Raw genomic sequence first — 17,528 nt, 5'->3', positions numbered from 1 at the left:
CAATAAAACACTTACCTTAATTTCCGGCGCCAAGACGTTGAGTGTGTCGTGTCGGGCTGAGATGCTGGTGTTTCTCACTGAGTTTGAAATCACTTTTCCATTTTTCTCGATGGCCGTTGTCCGATCGAATGATTTTCCGATCAGAAATACGTATTTTCGTAAACACATAAAACACTTAATATAATTTCCGGCGCCAAGACGTTGAGTGTGTCGTGTCGGGCTGAGATGCTGGTGTTTCCCACTGAGTTTTGAATCACTTTTCCATTTTTCTCGATAGCCGTTGTCCGATCGAATGATTTTCCGATCAGAGATATGTATTTTCGTAAACACAATAAAACACTTACCTTAATTTCCGGCGCCAAGACGTTGAGTGTGTCGTGTCGGGCTGAGATGCTGGTGTTTCTCACTGAGTTTTAAATCACTTTTCCATTTTTCTCGATGGCCGTTGTCCGATCGAATGATTTTCCGATCAGAAATACGTATTTTCGTAAACACATAAAACACTTAATATAATTTCCGGCGCCAAGACGTTGAGTGTGTCGTGTCGGGCTGAGATGCTGGTGTTTCTCACTGCGTTTTGAATCCCTTCTCCATTTTTCTCGATAGCCGTTGTCCGATCGGATGATTTTCCGATCAGAAATATATATTCTCGTAAACACATCACACAAGTACACCAATTTCTCAAGTCTTTGTTACATTTTTCTTGAAAACCGTCGTCCGATCGAATGATTTTCCGATCAGAGATATGTATTTTCGTAATCACAATAAAACACTTAATATAATTTCCGGCGCCAAGACGTTGAGTGTGTCGTGTCGGGCTGAGATGCTGGTGTTTCCCACTGAGTTTTGAATCACTTTTCCATTTTTCTCGATAGCCGTTGTCCGATCGAATGATTTTCCGATCAGAGATATGTATTTTCGTAAACACAATAAAACACTTACCTTAATTTCCGGCGCCAAGACGTTGAGTGTGTCGTGTCGGGCTGAGATGCTGGTGTTTCTCACTGAGTTTTAAATCACTTTTCCATTTTTCTCGATGGCCGTTGTCCGATCGAATGATTTTCCGATCAGAAATACGTATTTTCGTAAACACATAAAACACTTAATATAATTTCCGGCGCCAAGACGTTGAGTGTGTCGTGTCGGGCTGAGATGCTGGTGTTTCCCACTGAGTTTTGAATCACTTTTCCATTTTTCTCGATAGCCGTTGTCCGATCGAATGATTTTCCGATCAGAAATACGTATTTTCGTAAACACATAAAACACTTAATATAATTTCCGGCGCCAAGACGTTGAGTGTGTCGTGTCGGGCTGAGATGCTGGTGTTTCTCACTGAGTTTTAAATCACTTTTCCATTTTTCTCGATAGCCGTTGTCCGATCGAATGATTTTCCGATCAGAGATATGTATTTTCGTAAACACAATAAAACACTTACCTTAATTTCCGGCGCCAAGACGTTGAGTGTGTCGTGTCGGGCTGAGATGCTGGTGTTTCTCACTGAGTTTTAAATCACTTTTCCATTTTTCTCGATAGCCGTTGTCCGATCGAATGATTTTCCGATCAGAGATATGTATTTTCGTAAACACAATAAAACACTTACCTTAATTTCCGGCGCCAAGACGTTGAGTGTGTCGTGTCGGGCTGAGATGCTGGTGTTTCTCACTGAGTTTTAAATCACTTTTCCATTTTTCTCGATGGCCGTTGTCCGATCGAATGATTTTCCGATCAGAAATACGTATTTTCGTAAACACATAAAACACTTAATATAATTTCCGGCGCCAAGACGTTGAGTGTGTCGTGTCGGGCTGAGATGCTGGTGTTTCCCACTGAGTTTTGAATCACTTTTCCATTTTTCTCGATAGCCGTTGTCCGATCGAATGATTTTCCGATCAGAGATATGTATTTTCGTAAACACATAAAACACTTAATATAATTTCCGGCGCCAAGACGTTGAGTGTGTCGTGTCGGGCTGAGATGCTGGTGTTTCCCACTGAGTTTTGAATCACTTTTCCATTTTTCTCGATAGCCGTTGTCCGATCGAATGATTTTCCGATCAGAGATATGTATTTTCGTAAACACAATAAAACACTTACCTTAATTTCCGGCGCCAAGACGTTGAGTGTGTCGTGTCGGGCTGAGATGCTGGTGTTTCTCACTGCGTTTTGAATCCCTTCTCCATTTTTCTCGATAGCCGTTGTCCGATCGGATGATTTTCCGATCAGAAATATATATTCTCGTAAACACATCACACAAGTACACCAATTTCTCAAGTCTTTGTTACATTTTTCTTGAAAACCGTCGTCCGATCGAATGATTTTCCGATCAGAGATATGTATTTTCGTAAACACAATAAAACACTTACCTTAATTTCCGGCGCCAAGACGTTGAGTGTGTCGTGTCGGGCTGAGATGCTGGTGTTTCTCACTGAGTTTTAAATCACTTTTCCATTTTTCTCGATGGCCGTTGTCCGATCGAATGATTTTCCGATCAGAAATACGTATTTTCGTAAACACATAAAACACTTAATATAATTTCCGGCGCCAAGACGTTGAGTGTGTCGTGTCGGGCTGAGATGCTGGTGTTTCCCACTGAGTTTTGAATCACTTTTCCATTTTTCTCGATAGCCGTTGTCCGATCGAATGATTTTCCGATCAGAGATATGTATTTTCGTAAACACAATAAAACACTTACCTTAATTTCCGGCGCCAAGACGTTGAGTGTGTCGTGTCGGGCTGAGATGCTGGTGTTTCTCACTGAGTTTTAAATCACTTTTCCATTTTTCTCGATGGCCGTTGTCCGATCGAATGATTTTCCGATCAGAAATACGTATTTTCGTAAACACATAAAACACTTAATATAATTTCCGGCGCCAAGACGTTGAGTGTGCCGTGTCGGGCTGAGATGCTGGTGTTTCCCACTGAGTTTTGAATCCCTTCTCCATTTTTCTCGATAGCCGTTGTCCGATCGAATGATTTTCCGATCAGAAATACGTATTTTCGTAAACACATAAAACACTTAATATAATTTCCGGCGCCAAGACGTTGAGTGTGTCGTGTCGGGCTGAGATGCTGGTGTTTCCCACTGAGTTTTGAATCACTTTTCCATTTTTCTCGATAGCCGTTGTCCGATCGAATGATTTTCCGATCAGAGATATGTATTTTCGTAAACACAATAAAACACTTAATATAATTTCCGGCGCCAAGACGTTGAGTGTGTCGTGTCGGGCTGAGATGCTGGTGTTTCTCACTGAGTTTTAAATCACTTTTCCATTTTTCTCGATGGCCGTTGTCCGATCGAATGATTTTCCGATCAGAAATACGTATTTTCGTAAACACATAAAACACTTGATATAATTTCCGGCGCCAAGACGTTGAGTGTGCCGTGTCGGGCTGAGATGCTGGTGTTTCCCACTGCGTTTTGAATCCCTTCTCCATTTTTCTCGATAGCCGTTGTCCGATCGAATGATTTTCCGATCAGAAATACGTATTTTCGTAAACACATAAAACACTTGATATAATTTCCGGCGCCAAGACGTTGAGTGTGTCGTGTCGGGCTGAGATGCTGGTGTTTCCCACTGAGTTTTGAATCACTTTTCCATTTTTCTCGATAGCCGTTGTCCGATCGAATGATTTTCCGATCAGAGATATGTATTTTCGTAAACACAATAAAACACTTACCTTAATTTCCGGCGCCAAGACGTTGAGTGTGTCGTGTCGGGCTGAGATGCTGGTGTTTCCCACTGAGTTTTGAATCCCTTCTCCATTTTTCTCGATAGCCGTTGTCCGATCGAATGATTTTCCGATCAGAAATACGTATTTTCGTAAACACATAAAACACTTAATATAATTTCCGGCGCCAAGACGTTGAGTGTGTCGTGTCGGGCTGAGATGCTGGTGTTTCCCACTGAGTTTTGAATCACTTTTCCATTTTTCTCGATAGCCGTTGTCCGATCGAATGATTTTCCGATCAGAGATATGTATTTTCGTAAACACAATAAAACACTTAATATAATTTCCGGCGCCAAAACGTTGAGTGTGTCGTGTCGGGCTGAGATGCTGGTGTTTCCCACTGAGTTTTGAATCACTTTTCCATTTTTCTCGATAGCCGTTGTCCGATCGAATGATTTTCCGATCAGAAATACGTATTTTCGTAAACACATAAAACACTTAATATAATTTCCGGCGCCAAGACGTTGAGTGTGTCGTGTCGGGCTGAGATGCTGGTGTTTCTCACTGCGTTTTGAATCCCTTCTCCATTTTTCTCGATAGCCGTTGTCCGATCGGATGATTTTCCGATCAGAAATATATATTCTCGTAAACACATCACACAAGTACACCAATTTCTCAAGTCTTTGTTACATTTTTCTTGAAAACCGTCGTCCGATCGAATGATTTTCCGATCAGAGATATGTATTTTCGTAAACACAATAAAACACTTACCTTAATTTCCGGCGCCAAGACGTTGAGTGTGTCGTGTCGGGCTGAGATGCTGGTGTTTCTCACTGAGTTTTAAATCACTTTTCCATTTTTCTCGATGGCCGTTGTCCGATCGAATGATTTTCCGATCAGAAATACGTATTTTCGTAAACACATAAAACACTTAATATAATTTCCGGCGCCAAGACGTTGAGTGTGTCGTGTCGGGCTGAGATGCTGGTGTTTCTCACTGCGTTTTGAATCCCTTCTCCATTTTTCTCGATAGCCGTTGTCCGATCGGATGATTTTCCGATCAGAAATATATATTCTCGTAAACACATCACACAAGTACACCAATTTCTCAAGTCTTTGTTACATTTTTCTTGAAAACCGTCGTCCGATCGAATGATTTTCCGATCAGAGATATGTATTTTCGTAATCACAATAAAACACTTAATATAATTTCCGGCGCCAAGACGTTGAGTGTGTCGTGTCGGGCTGAGATGCTGGTGTTTCCCACTGAGTTTTGAATCACTTTTCCATTTTTCTCGATAGCCGTTGTCCGATCGAATGATTTTCCGATCAGAGATATGTATTTTCGTAAACACAATAAAACACTTACCTTAATTTCCGGCGCCAAGACGTTGAGTGTGTCGTGTCGGGCTGAGATGCTGGTGTTTCTCACTGAGTTTTAAATCACTTTTCCATTTTTCTCGATGGCCGTTGTCCGATCGAATGATTTTCCGATCAGAAATACGTATTTTCGTAAACACATAAAACACTTAATATAATTTCCGGCGCCAAGACGTTGAGTGTGTCGTGTCGGGCTGAGATGCTGGTGTTTCCCACTGAGTTTTGAATCACTTTTCCATTTTTCTCGATAGCCGTTGTCCGATCGAATGATTTTCCGATCAGAAATACGTATTTTCGTAAACACATAAAACACTTAATATAATTTCCGGCGCCAAGACGTTGAGTGTGTCGTGTCGGGCTGAGATGCTGGTGTTTCCCACTGAGTTTTGAATCTCTTTTCCATTTTTCTCGATAGCTGTTGTCCGATCGAATGATTTTCCGATCGGAAATATATATTTTCGTGAACAGTTCAAAAACTCACACCAATTTCGTAAGTCTGTGTTTTGTTTTTCTCGAAATATATATTTTTGTAAACATATTAAACACTCAACCCAATTTCCCGCGCCAAGACGTTGAGTGCTGTCGTGTCCAGGTGAATTTCGAGTCTTTTTTTCTCTTGACAGCTCTGGTTTGATTGAAGAATGTTTTGATGATACATTTTCTTTTCAAACGTAGGCTGAAATGCGGGTGTTTCACAGCGATTTTCAAGTCGCTTTCTTTTGTTTACTCGTCAGCTTTGGTCTGATCGAACAGTGTTTTGATCAGAATCATTTTTTTTCTCTAATGTTACGAGCTGTCGTTTAGGGTGAAATACTGGTGTTTCACAGTGAGTTTCGAGTCTTCCCTTTGTTTTCGTCAGCTCTCGTCTGATCGAACCATGTTTCGATCAAACATATATATTTCTATGAATATATCAAACATGAACCCGTAACTTTCGTCTTCACCATGTTGCATGCTGTGGTGTGAATGTGAAATGGTGGTGTTTTGGAGTGAGTTCCTAGTCGCTCCGACCAGTCTCCTGATAGTTCCTGTTCAATCGAACACAGTTTCGGTAAAAAAATGTACGCAAACGATCTTTTTCAACAGCTACCTCGAATTGTCGGCCTTATGACGCGAGGTGCGGGTGTTTCAGGGAGATTTTCGAGTTGCGTCGAACTCTTTCTTGATCGTTGCAGTCTAGTTGAACATAGTCCTGGACAGAAATATATTTCAACATTTATTTCGCACACCGACTACGAACGTTTGGCTATAGGACGAGAGGTACTATCGTTTTGGAGTGACTATCGAGTTGCTCCGACCTCGCTCTTCATATTCCAGATCGAGTCGATCATAGTTCTGATCTGCGACACTTTCAACTATTCAATCGATTTGGTCAGCGTCAATATTCGGCTCGCCGACTTCAGATGTTGCTATCCTGAAATGAGCTGGCCGCGTACGGACCAAAGTTTCCAGATTTGCAGGTACTCGACTTGATAGTTTGGTTTTTTCAGAAACGGTTGGAGATCTGATATTGAATCGCGCGACGTCAGCGAAGTGAAAACTTACGTCATTTTTGCACCCTTTTGACCTGCACAACTATTGATACCATACTCGTTGGCTTTAGAATTCATCATATATGTATATATGTCGAATGATGGTCAAATTGTCATAATCAGTCTAGATGCTACGACACGTCAGGAGAAGTTAGCTTCTCGTTTGATTGGATTTTTGTTTTTAAGAACAACTCACTATATTTTTAAATCAGTTTTGATTCCATGAAATTCTTCTGATATCTCTAATTTGCAGGTCCGCCGATCGAATTTCGTTGAGATGCTCTAAGATGTTACACGAAGTAGGCATTTCAATTTTTGATAATACTTCTCTGGGGGCAAATTCAACAGAATTTTCGCTCAAACCTGTATAGAACTGTAGAACTATTCGGGATACTTCTAGCAGGAAGATCTAGAATCCGATTTCAAAACCTTATAAACAAGAGAATGAAACAAAGATGAAAATACATCGCTTCGATCCTTTACACTTGCGAGAAAAAAACGGAATTTCCATTTCAAAATCTTATTAGAAAGAGAACGTCAGAAAACAAAACAAACTTGCAAGTAATGGTAAGAAGATTAGGCTTACTGGGGAAATCATGTCAAAAAAAAAGAACGCGCCTGAAACTTTACCCCAGTGGTGGTGTTGAAAAAGGTTATTCCGATAAAAATAGTGTGAATTTCATTCCACAGAGTTGGTAAATGGATCGCGAAAATATATTTTGACGGTTTTCTTTCTGTTTGTCGTTAGTATACGACCTTAAGTATGAACTGTACAATAACGCGTCTTTATCGAAAGTCATATCATTTGCCCGATGAAAATATTATCAACGTATATGGATCGAAGTCAATTAAATTTATCCCAGATTAAGGAGGATACAAATTACTTATTGTGGCAACATTCGGGTATAAAAACAAAAATGACATTTATTATTTCGACTGTCACTTACGTTTAATCGATGCGCGAATACAAAGTCGTGTTGATTTCATGCACGATGAGCTCGGTATTTCACTGTAGCATTGGCGTCACTTATTTGAATTGTAAAAAGTAGAATTCGCGCATTAATTCACACTATGAGGACAAATATACGTCCATCGAAAATTTACTCACAAGTAAAACTTATTTCACTGTGTTCATTCGCAAAATTTATTAGTAAAGCATTAATGCTTGGTACGAAAAGAAAATATAATACATGTGGCCCGTGACTGAAATTAACTGTGTACAATGTGGCATATTCAAATAATTATTCCTGATGTCAAGTTGAACAAAAGAAAATAACTCACTGAAACTTAAGTTCGTCACTAAAACACAATCAAATGAAGAGCGCATTTTGCTTGTCTTGAATACCGTCCAACTCTGACCACTGCTGACCACGAAGAGTTGACGACTGAATTTCCAAACCTCTTCAAAAATAATGTGGACTGCGGGCCGAGTCCGAAATTCGCCGGGTGGGAGCAACGCCTGAGCCAGGCAGGGAGGGGGAAAGGCCCAAAGACAAGGCGCGTCATTGGTGAGGCCCAATGCCGGCTGAACTAATAGGAAGCGGACTAGACGATCGCTTATAGACTCCCTACCCATAGTCCAGACGAATAAGTTATCAAATTGACTGACTTCTATTCTGGAATAACGTAGGTTAGTCGATTCTTTTATGGGTTCGTTAGAGACGGACGAACATATTTTCACTCATGCCCCAAAAAGTTAGGTCCGGGTTTGTTCGTAACGATTGTTTAAACTTTTGAGACCCCACATTTTGATAAATAACGTCTTTGTCATGGGTCATACACGAAAACTGTTCAAACAAATGTTATTCGTCTCAACATTGTCGATGAAACAAGCTATCGTGAGATCAATTTCCTCTATTTGTTTAGTTGCAAAATGCAAAATGCCGTGGAAAAAAATTCACATTTGTTGTTATAAATTGATGAATAAACAACGTGTGGCTTTGACACTCATGGTACAGGTAATATAAAGTGTCTTCAAAATTATCGTGCAAGGCTTTTTTGGCTGTGTTACATAGTTGAGCAACAATCCGCGACAAGCCAAAATCCGTATATCGTCTGCGCTTTCTTATGTGATTGGCCCACGGGTTGCCAAAAAATCATGGAGTCAGTTCGTTACTAGTACTTTCTATACATGGAAAAAAAAAATTTTTTATACTCGCAAATCACAATTTTTGGGCGACTTGAAATTTTTTGCTTTTAAACAAATAGAGATATCTCCGAGAATATTCATATTATTGTAAATATTATGATGGATTGTACTTTCCCTTCATTTTACGACTAATTGAAAAAAAAAAAAACATGAATATCATGATTAGAACCGGAGATAACGGTGTTTAAATGTTATTTTGTTTATTGTTGTTGTAATTAATATTGAGGGGGAAAAAATCAGCTATTTCTCAACACCCCAAGGCATCACCGTGAATTTTTTCAGATCTCTAGGTGCGTTGTATGTAGGAAAAAAAAATTGCTCAACGTTCGTCGAGCGACGTTAGTCGGAGGAATGAAACCGCTCAACGTAGTGGGGGGCTCGAGGCTACGCGCGCCCGGCTGTTCTCACCGCTTAATTAACAACTCAATAACTCCGTTAATAATTATCGTACATTTTTTTTTTTTAGAACTATATTTAGAATTGTTGAGAAAAAAATAGCATAGTTCTAAAAAAAATAAATGCACGATAATTATTAACGGAGTTATTGAGTTGTTCAACTACAAGGTATCGCAGGTAGGGAATACACAAAGGGTACCATAAAATACCTCTAATCTGGAGTTAATTGCGTCGGAAAACTGCGAGAATATGCCATTTTATTACACTTGTAGGACTTTCCGCCTCAGTGACCCTCTTACACTAGTGACCATAAAAGTGCAATCAATGCAACTTCACAGAAATTGTGAAGGCGAAGAGATTAACCATTTCTTGTTAATGTTTTCCATGGTCTATGACGCACAATAAGACTTAGTCATGGTCTGCGTTTGATTCTAACCTTTAGGGTGAAAGCGATTTCGGTACAACAGCCGGAGTCGTAAAAGTAAATTAGGTTTATGGTATCGGTACGCAAATGAAAAAATTTGTTTTCAATAACAATATATATTTATCGATAATAATTCGATGCAACCTCAGGCGCTTTCTGAATTAGGTATTCAATGATGACGACACGGTGGAAAAAGTCCTTTCAATCAATTTGTCAAGAAAGATTTCATTTGGTAAAATAAACCAAAGTAGAGTATAATCGAGAATCTAATAAATGTTTCACCATTTCGAAATTATTTGATATGAGGCATCGGTTCTGTTAATAATTCCGGTATTTTCTATGTTTTTATTTATGAAATGATCTTTGTACCTGACAAAGCTGATAATTTAACAAAGGGTTTTATCGAGTATTAATCAGCCTCAGCCAATCAATTTAGACGCGCGATAAAACGCGACTTGAACTCCTCCTATAAATTTCCCATCAATTCAACCCTGATTCAGATAACAAGATGCAGAAAAGATTAAGACGTTGACTAGGACGGAGTACAATTTTAGACTTTATAGAGAAGACATTTAGACACCGAATAGTACAGATCAGAACCTCTCAGAAATCATAGAACGAAATCATAGAATAATTTAACTCAGAACCGCCGAGACTTAGCAACAGTTTGTAAATATGATAAGTGATAACCATCAGCTTGTACAACAATTGTAAGCCAAACTACCGAGAACTTAACGGAGATTGTGTAAATAAACGTGTATTAAACCCAAGTCGTCATCAATAGTTATTTCGATCACGCGTAGTAATGGTTTTGGCTGGACCCAAAACTTAAAAAACTCTTTGAATTTGGGTGAGCTGAACGAAAAGACCTGAGAAGCTGATCAGCAGATTTCCGAGAGTCATATGCATTAAACTACGTACGTCAAGAGTGTAACTAAGCATCACGCGGCAAATCAGAATCAACTCGTAACCAAGGTCCCTAGATTAGACAGGTCAAGACTCGCGTGGGCAAAAAAATCAGTGAGAATGCGCCAAAAGTTTCGTATGACAATGGATGCCTTCCATATAGAGCACAATATGACACGGTGTAAACATTTCTGGTCTATTCTTTTGCCCGGATTGAACGCTTACAATGGAAATTTATACACTGTGTCACACTGTGCTCTAAATGGAAAGCACCCGGTGTGGTTCTGATTCCTGACCTGTCACAATGATTAACCTCAAAATATATACGTGCTTCTATTTATTTCGTGAACGTCAGGACACTGAGGGCGCAACTCGTTAATGCTTAACCTTAAAAAATTGAGCAAGATTGGTCAAAACTGGTTAATGCGGTAATGTAAGTTTCATATTTTTTGGGCAAACGCGCATAGAACATTTTTACCCACGTTATAGTGAGAAAAACTGGAACACGCGTGTCTTGACCTGTCTCATCTAGGGACCTTGCTCGTAACGTTCCTCACAGAATGTAACAAAGGTCAGATCATCGAATAGTATAAACTACGCTTAGGCTAGTAGAATACGGCCATCTGGTAGAAAGAGATAGCCACTGGTGACGGTCACCCTCCGTCTCTATCTATTCAGGAGCGTAGAAATATGATAGAGAGAAAAAGCAATTGACCCCCACCTCGTTCTCTCCGTCTAAATTACATATGGGCTATTCCGCGTCAACCGGATCAGTCATCTCTCAGATATTTTTTTAATTTGGCATGTGGATTGTGTAGGGGGATTTAGATTTTTGTGCCAAAGCGCGAATCTCATAATGCAAAATTCGATTCCTTATTAACAATAACAAATTAGACTCCCATTTTTTAAAAAAATTCATAACTTCGGCAAAAAATTAGATACAATATTTTTTTTTTCAAAATTACGCGGAAAGCTCCATCGAATTTAAAAAAAAATACGAAATGGTAAAAAAAAGTTGTTATCAATTGTTAATTTAACAATTAATTTTTCACAGATTTTTAAAACAGTGACTGACACGACCAAAAAATTTTTTTTGAATTCTGGCATGTTCCTTGAACTGTACTACAGCCTGTGAATTAATTCCAGAGGGGTGTTTTTCTTCGTTTTCGAGTAAAAAATCATTAAACGTGTCGATGCGCATGAAGTCTCTACGTAATGGCGGGCGGCCGGTTGCCGTCCACCGCTAACCCGCGGTGGCGTCGCAGCGTTATTTTAGAGACATTTTCACGATGTAGGACATGATTGGAGAACCTGAAAACAATGCTGTAACTTCACAAGGCCTGCTCAAAGCGATAAGTGAAGTTTCAAGAATGTGTTTTTCACCCTTTTTTTATTACAGAGATTCAAAATAACGGTTACACACCATGAGAGTGCACATAAATGATGATAATTACATAACTTGCTACTTATTTTAGTACTTATAATCACCCCCGAAGATATGTGGAAGCTGCGAAATGAACGCACTTACAATTATATATTTCATACAAATAAATCGCTTATTCTATGGATACAATCTATTAATCTTTGATCAAACTGGGCATTAAACTTAGAAATGTGAGCAAAAGTTTTCGTCATAACTTACATGGCTATCTTAGCGCATAGATTTACGGGTGAATGACTCATCAGAGGAAGAGCAAACCCTACATTCTACAGTTTTTGTTGACAGAGGTAAAAATGAATGGAATCGTTGAGTGCCTTCAACAGTTATTGCTTGGTTCAATCGCGGCTTCAATAATTTTTCATGTTCTTCATGTTCGCTGTTGCTGCAGAAGTCAAATGTGATATTTTTGCTCGAAATTTATACTCGTTCAGAATAGTGCTTCACCCACCCAACAACCCTTCTGATTGGTTGAATTCCACCAATGGGGCTAACATAATGCAGGTGCAATTCAATGTACCTGACTTTAGCGAATCTATTTACCTGAATTTTATTATTTGACATTTGGCGACGTGTCTTCAGCTGATTGAAGAATAGAATGACCAAATGACCCCTTCGCGGAATCGAGGTGGTGACCCGGACTACCTGGATAATGAAGGATTTAGGTGACGCATGCACAGGTGCAGGTATTCCATATCCTGGAACAACACTTGACCTGTGTCCGTAATTCATGCGTGAATCATAATGCGTCATAACAAATTTTGAATCTCTGTAATAAAAAAAAGGAGAAAAACACATTCTTGAAACTTCACTTATCGTTTTGAGCAGGCCTTGTGAAGTTACAGCATTTTTTTCATGTTCTCCAATCATGTCCTACATCGTGAAAATGTCTCTAAAATAACACTGCGACGCCACCGCGGGTTAGCGGTGGACGGCAACCGGTCGCCCGCCATTACGTAGAGACTTCATGCGCATCGACACCTTTAATGATTTTTTACTCGAAAACGAAGAAAAACACCCCTCTGGAATTAATTCACAGGCTGTAGTACAGTTCAAGGAACATGTCAGAATTCAAAAAAAATTTTTTGGTCCTGTCAGTCACTGTTTTAAAAATCTGTGAAAAATTAATTGTTAAATAAACAATTGATAACAACTTTTTTTTACCATTTCGTATTTTTTTTTAAATTCTATGGAGCTTTCCGCGTAATTTGAAAAAAAATAAATATTGTATCTAATTTTTTGCCGAAGTGATGAATTTCTGAAAAAAATGGGAGTCGAATTTGTTATTGTTAATAAAAAATCAAATTTTGCATCATGAGATTCGCGGTTTGGCACAAAAATCTAACTCCTCCTACACAATCCACATGCCAAATTAAAAAAATATCTGAGAGATGACTGATCCGGTTGACGCGGAATCGCCCATATGTCGATGGGTAAAACCGTGGTAGGTAGTCGAGCGGGCTAGAGACCGCTTGTTCATCTACGGACCTTGCTATCACTACGCTGTCAACTTGGAATCTAACCTAAAATTAAGCCAATGTGTGACGCGTGTTGTCCGAGTAATAGAGAAGGAAAAGACTGCGGTTATAATGGTGGAAGAATTACACTTGTTAGGATAATTGCACCAACAAATAATGGCATCGGTCGTAGCACGTGGTAAGAGCTGGAAAGAGCACAACCGCCTACACAAGGAACAACGCAAAAAGTGGAGAGAAGAGAGACTAATAAAAAAAGTGAAGAAAGAAGAGAGCGAAAATCTTGCAGAAGAGATCAAAAAGTCAAACGAGTCTGAGAAAATATTGACAAAAAACGTATCCACTGTAAGTATCGCGGTGCCTGGTTCGATTCTGGATAACGCGCAGTCACCAGAATTGAGAACTTATTTAGCAGGCCAGATTGCGAGAGCAGCATGCATATATAAAGTTGATGAAGTAATCGTGTTTGATGATATGGGAGAAGTCTTAGAGGAAGAAAAAAAGAAACTGAGACATGATGAAATATTCGGAGAGGTCAGAGTCGGGTGTTTGCAACTTGCTAGAATATTGCAATACCTAGAGTGTCCGCAATATCTGCGTAAATATTTTTTTCCCCTTCATAAAGACCTCCAGTACGCAGGAGTTCTGAATCCTTTGGACGCTCCACATCACTTAAGACAACAGGATGAGTCTGTGTTTCGTGAAGGCATCGTCACGAACAAACCTACAAAAGTTGGAAGAGGATCCCAAGTCAACGTTGGATTGCTCAACGACGTCACAATTGACAAAGTTCTGGCATCTGGTCTTAGGGTCACTGTTAAAATACCTGCAGAACAGAAAAACCCCAAAAAACTGAAAGGTATCGTTGTGCCTCCGAGTATGCCGAGAGCACACACAGGAACTTACTGGGGTTATAGTGTCAGAATAGCAAACAATTTGACACAAGTAATAACAAATAGTCCTTACAAGGAAGGTTATGATTTGACTATTGGAACTTCGGATAAAGGAACTTCTGCAGACCATGTCGCGTCAAATAGCCTTGCATACAATCATGTTCTCATTGTTTTTGGTGGCTTAACTGGGCTGGAAGCAGCCTTGGAAGCCGACCCCCTCTTGAATGAAGACGATCCATCTTTACTTTTCGACAAGTATTTGAATGTCTGTCCAGAACAAGGGTCCCGAACGATAAGAACTGAGGAAGCTATATTAATATCGCTGGGTGAATTGAGGAATAAGTTACTACCAAAAAATCCTCCGTTAGCAAATCCTCAATTTCAAAATGACCCTCAAGCTGCCGGGAATAATTTAGTACCAAGAAAAAAAATGAAGACAGAAAATCCAACAGTACACAGCTCCGATTCCAGCGATTCGTCCGACTAAAAGATGAGGTTGAAGTTTATCGAAACTTAATGTAAAGAAACATTTCCAAAAAATCACTGTTTCGCAACTTTAGAATGACTTCAAAGGAATTGAGTTTGGAAAATATAACTGTTCTACATCATTATGTTAATGTGACGGATTTCAACCTTGCAGATAAGGATTACTTGAAAATTGCAGAAGAACAATTAGCTGAAAGCAAGATGACCAAATGATTTTCCCTAATGCTTGAACTTTATCATCATGTTTTTAATAGTATAAAAAGTATATACATAAATTGGAATAAAATAACGATGAATCATTCAAAGCCTCTTAGATTATGGGTATTTGTCAATTTTTTTCTAATGCTTGTCCAATACAGCAGTTACTGTTTCTTTTAAAGATGCCATCACTTTCGTAGGATTTTCAGCACCTATCACTGCAGTTCCAGAAACTATCATATTAGCACCAGCCTGCAATTTGGAAACAATCTTCTTATAATGATGAAATTAAATTTTGGCGATGATAGAAAAATAGATTATTGGCATGGATGAGGCTAATGCTGTCGCAACAAAATGAGGTTAATATGTTTATCTAGAGTGTGATAAAGGTCTACTCTACAATTTCTTCGGCTGCTTGAGTCTGCCAAATAGTATTTTATCACATAATTAGCTTTATGGATCAAAAGTTTTATGTTACACAAATGGAATATTCATCTATACTTAGGCAGCAATGTTTTAGATATAATTTTTCTATCTGAGTAAAACAGAAAATAATGTGGGAACCATAACATAAATAAAAAAAAGCCCTCAACACCAACAAGTACAAATATTTTTCAAGTTCTTCAATTATTTCAATACTTGCATAATTTATTTGTTATCATATTCGCTAATTTTTACAGATTTGGAACAACTCGAACCAACGGAATACCAATATTATTATTAATGCAATCGAGTGCTTACTAAGGCAATAGGTAATTAAAAATGTTCAACAGACAATTTTTGCAATTCTGCAAGGATAACAAGCAGCAAAATGGATCTGAACGGAAATTATTATATTCCCATCCCATCCATGGTTACAAGGATACATGGAACCAGTTAGTATACTATTTAGTACATTGTTTATCATGATCCTAGTTTGATATTCAGAATAAACATTGGAAGTTACCTCTGCACAAGAGTGTATGGTGTTTAGTCCAACTCCTCCATCGACTTCAATGTCCAAAGTGGGGTAATTATTTCTGAGCCATCGAACTTTATTCATCATTGGTTCCATAAACTTTTGACCACCAAAACCAGGCTCGACAGTCATGATGAGCACCATATCTGCCATGTCTATGTAATCGACCACAACGTTTACTGGAGTTCCAGGTTTCAGAGCTATCCCAACCTTTATAACATAAATTGTCAGCTTCCGTCAGTATTATTCAAATTAAATGTTTCTGATATGTTTAGTTAATTCACAAGTCAAGATTCTTTATGCTGAAATTCAAAGAAATTCAAGTAGAAGTACTGAGAGAAAAAGCACGCTATAAATCACATAAATGCAGAGGTATAGAAAACTATGTTAGTTTTCATTGTTCAGTTTTGTTCCATTGATTTGAGAGTGCGTCGAAAATATAATGAATATTGTGCCAATAAATACAGCCCAAGAGACTAGATGTCACTGCTCCACATTTCAATCTTATTGTCACTGTTAGTTACTAATTACTTTTGCAACAGGTTCTTTTTCAAAAAATTTAACTACAAATTATTTTTGCACTAGGTAGTCGAAAATTCAATCAAACATCAGTTCTCTTGTTAGAATAGATGAATCTTATAAGAGTCAAAACGTCAATAGAACGACTGATTGAATTTATTAAATTACTCATTACAAATATTATTAGCAATTACATATTTTTTTATCTACAATTCTGACAACATTACTGGGAGCCATGCGTAATCGAACTTGTACATCGTACAAATTTAAATATTTAAAATTTTATTACATGCCTTCTTCAAGTATTGACACATACCTTCATTCCTGTCTCTTTAATTTTTCTACAAACTGATGGCACATCAATAACAGGTTCAACATGAAAAGTGTATTGATCTACACCGGCATCTGACATGGGCAAAATCCACTGGAAAGTAATAAAATTTTGTACAAGCCGAAAGTAAGTGATATTGAGTGAAACGAACATTTTTCATGAAATGGTAATTGTTTAGCTCTCATGCACTTGTTTTTTTTTTTTTTTTTTTTTTTATAGAGATTTAAGTTTGAGGTACCTTTTCGGGCTCCGAAACCATCATATGGGTCTCAAAGAATGCGTTTTTTATTTTATTTCGTAAACATTTGACCAACGGATGACCAAATGTAAGGTTAGGAACAAAATGACCATCCATTACGTCTAGATGCAGATAATCCGCACCGCTATCCAACAGACGTTGAGATTCGGTGTACAAATCCGACAAATCCGCATTTAAGATAGATGGGCCAATTTTGGCGGATAAAATCTTGGCCATGTTCTAAGAAAATATATCTGTTTGACTAGACTCCAATCGTGGTTGTCCGTTAACTGTGGCCTAAGTGCCCAAGAGTGCAATCCAACGGTATATGGCCATGGCCTTTGGAACCGGCAACAAGTCGTCGATCGCAGTATGCACATACATATGTCTATACATAAATATGCGATTATACTTTCTTGATTATATTTTGAAATGATTAGCTAAGTTGATTCCACCTCGGTTTTCTTTTGCCATTCTGGCCTATGTATATACGCATTAACAAGTGAAATGCAGTCATTGATAATGCGGATAATGAGA

At 38.5% G+C, this 17,528-nt stretch overlaps 2 protein-coding genes across 2 annotated transcripts; one reads left to right on the top strand and one right to left on the bottom strand.

The window, feature by feature from the left end:
- The first annotated feature begins 13,360 nt into the window (after nt 1-13,360).
- LOC124214274 (putative methyltransferase C9orf114 homolog) lies at nt 13,361-16,182 on the top strand. The gene is made up of 2 exons (XM_046616508.2): nt 13,361-15,304; nt 15,626-16,182. Exon 1 carries the CDS (start codon nt 13,528-13,530, stop codon nt 14,746-14,748), a length of 1,221 nt encoding a protein of 406 aa, XP_046472464.1. The 5' UTR covers nt 13,361-13,527; the 3' UTR covers nt 14,749-15,304; nt 15,626-16,182.
- Rpe (Ribulose-5-phosphate-3-epimerase) lies at nt 14,974-17,440 on the bottom strand. The gene is made up of 4 exons (XM_046616509.2): nt 16,992-17,440; nt 16,739-16,846; nt 15,892-16,113; nt 14,974-15,197 (listed from the first exon to the last, which is right to left on the bottom strand). Exons 1-4 carry the CDS (start codon nt 17,226-17,228, stop codon nt 15,087-15,089), a joined length of 678 nt encoding a protein of 225 aa, XP_046472465.1. The 5' UTR covers nt 17,229-17,440; the 3' UTR covers nt 14,974-15,086.
- Between the last annotated feature and the right edge of the window lie 88 nt (nt 17,441-17,528).

This window comes from Neodiprion pinetum, chromosome 3 (assembly GCF_021155775.2).
Source record: "Neodiprion pinetum isolate iyNeoPine1 chromosome 3, iyNeoPine1.2, whole genome shotgun sequence".
Classification (NCBI taxonomy): Eukaryota; Metazoa; Arthropoda; class Insecta; order Hymenoptera; family Diprionidae; genus Neodiprion; species Neodiprion pinetum.
The sequence above is the reverse complement of the archived record's forward strand: the minus strand, read 5'-3'. Positions and strand labels throughout refer to the sequence as shown.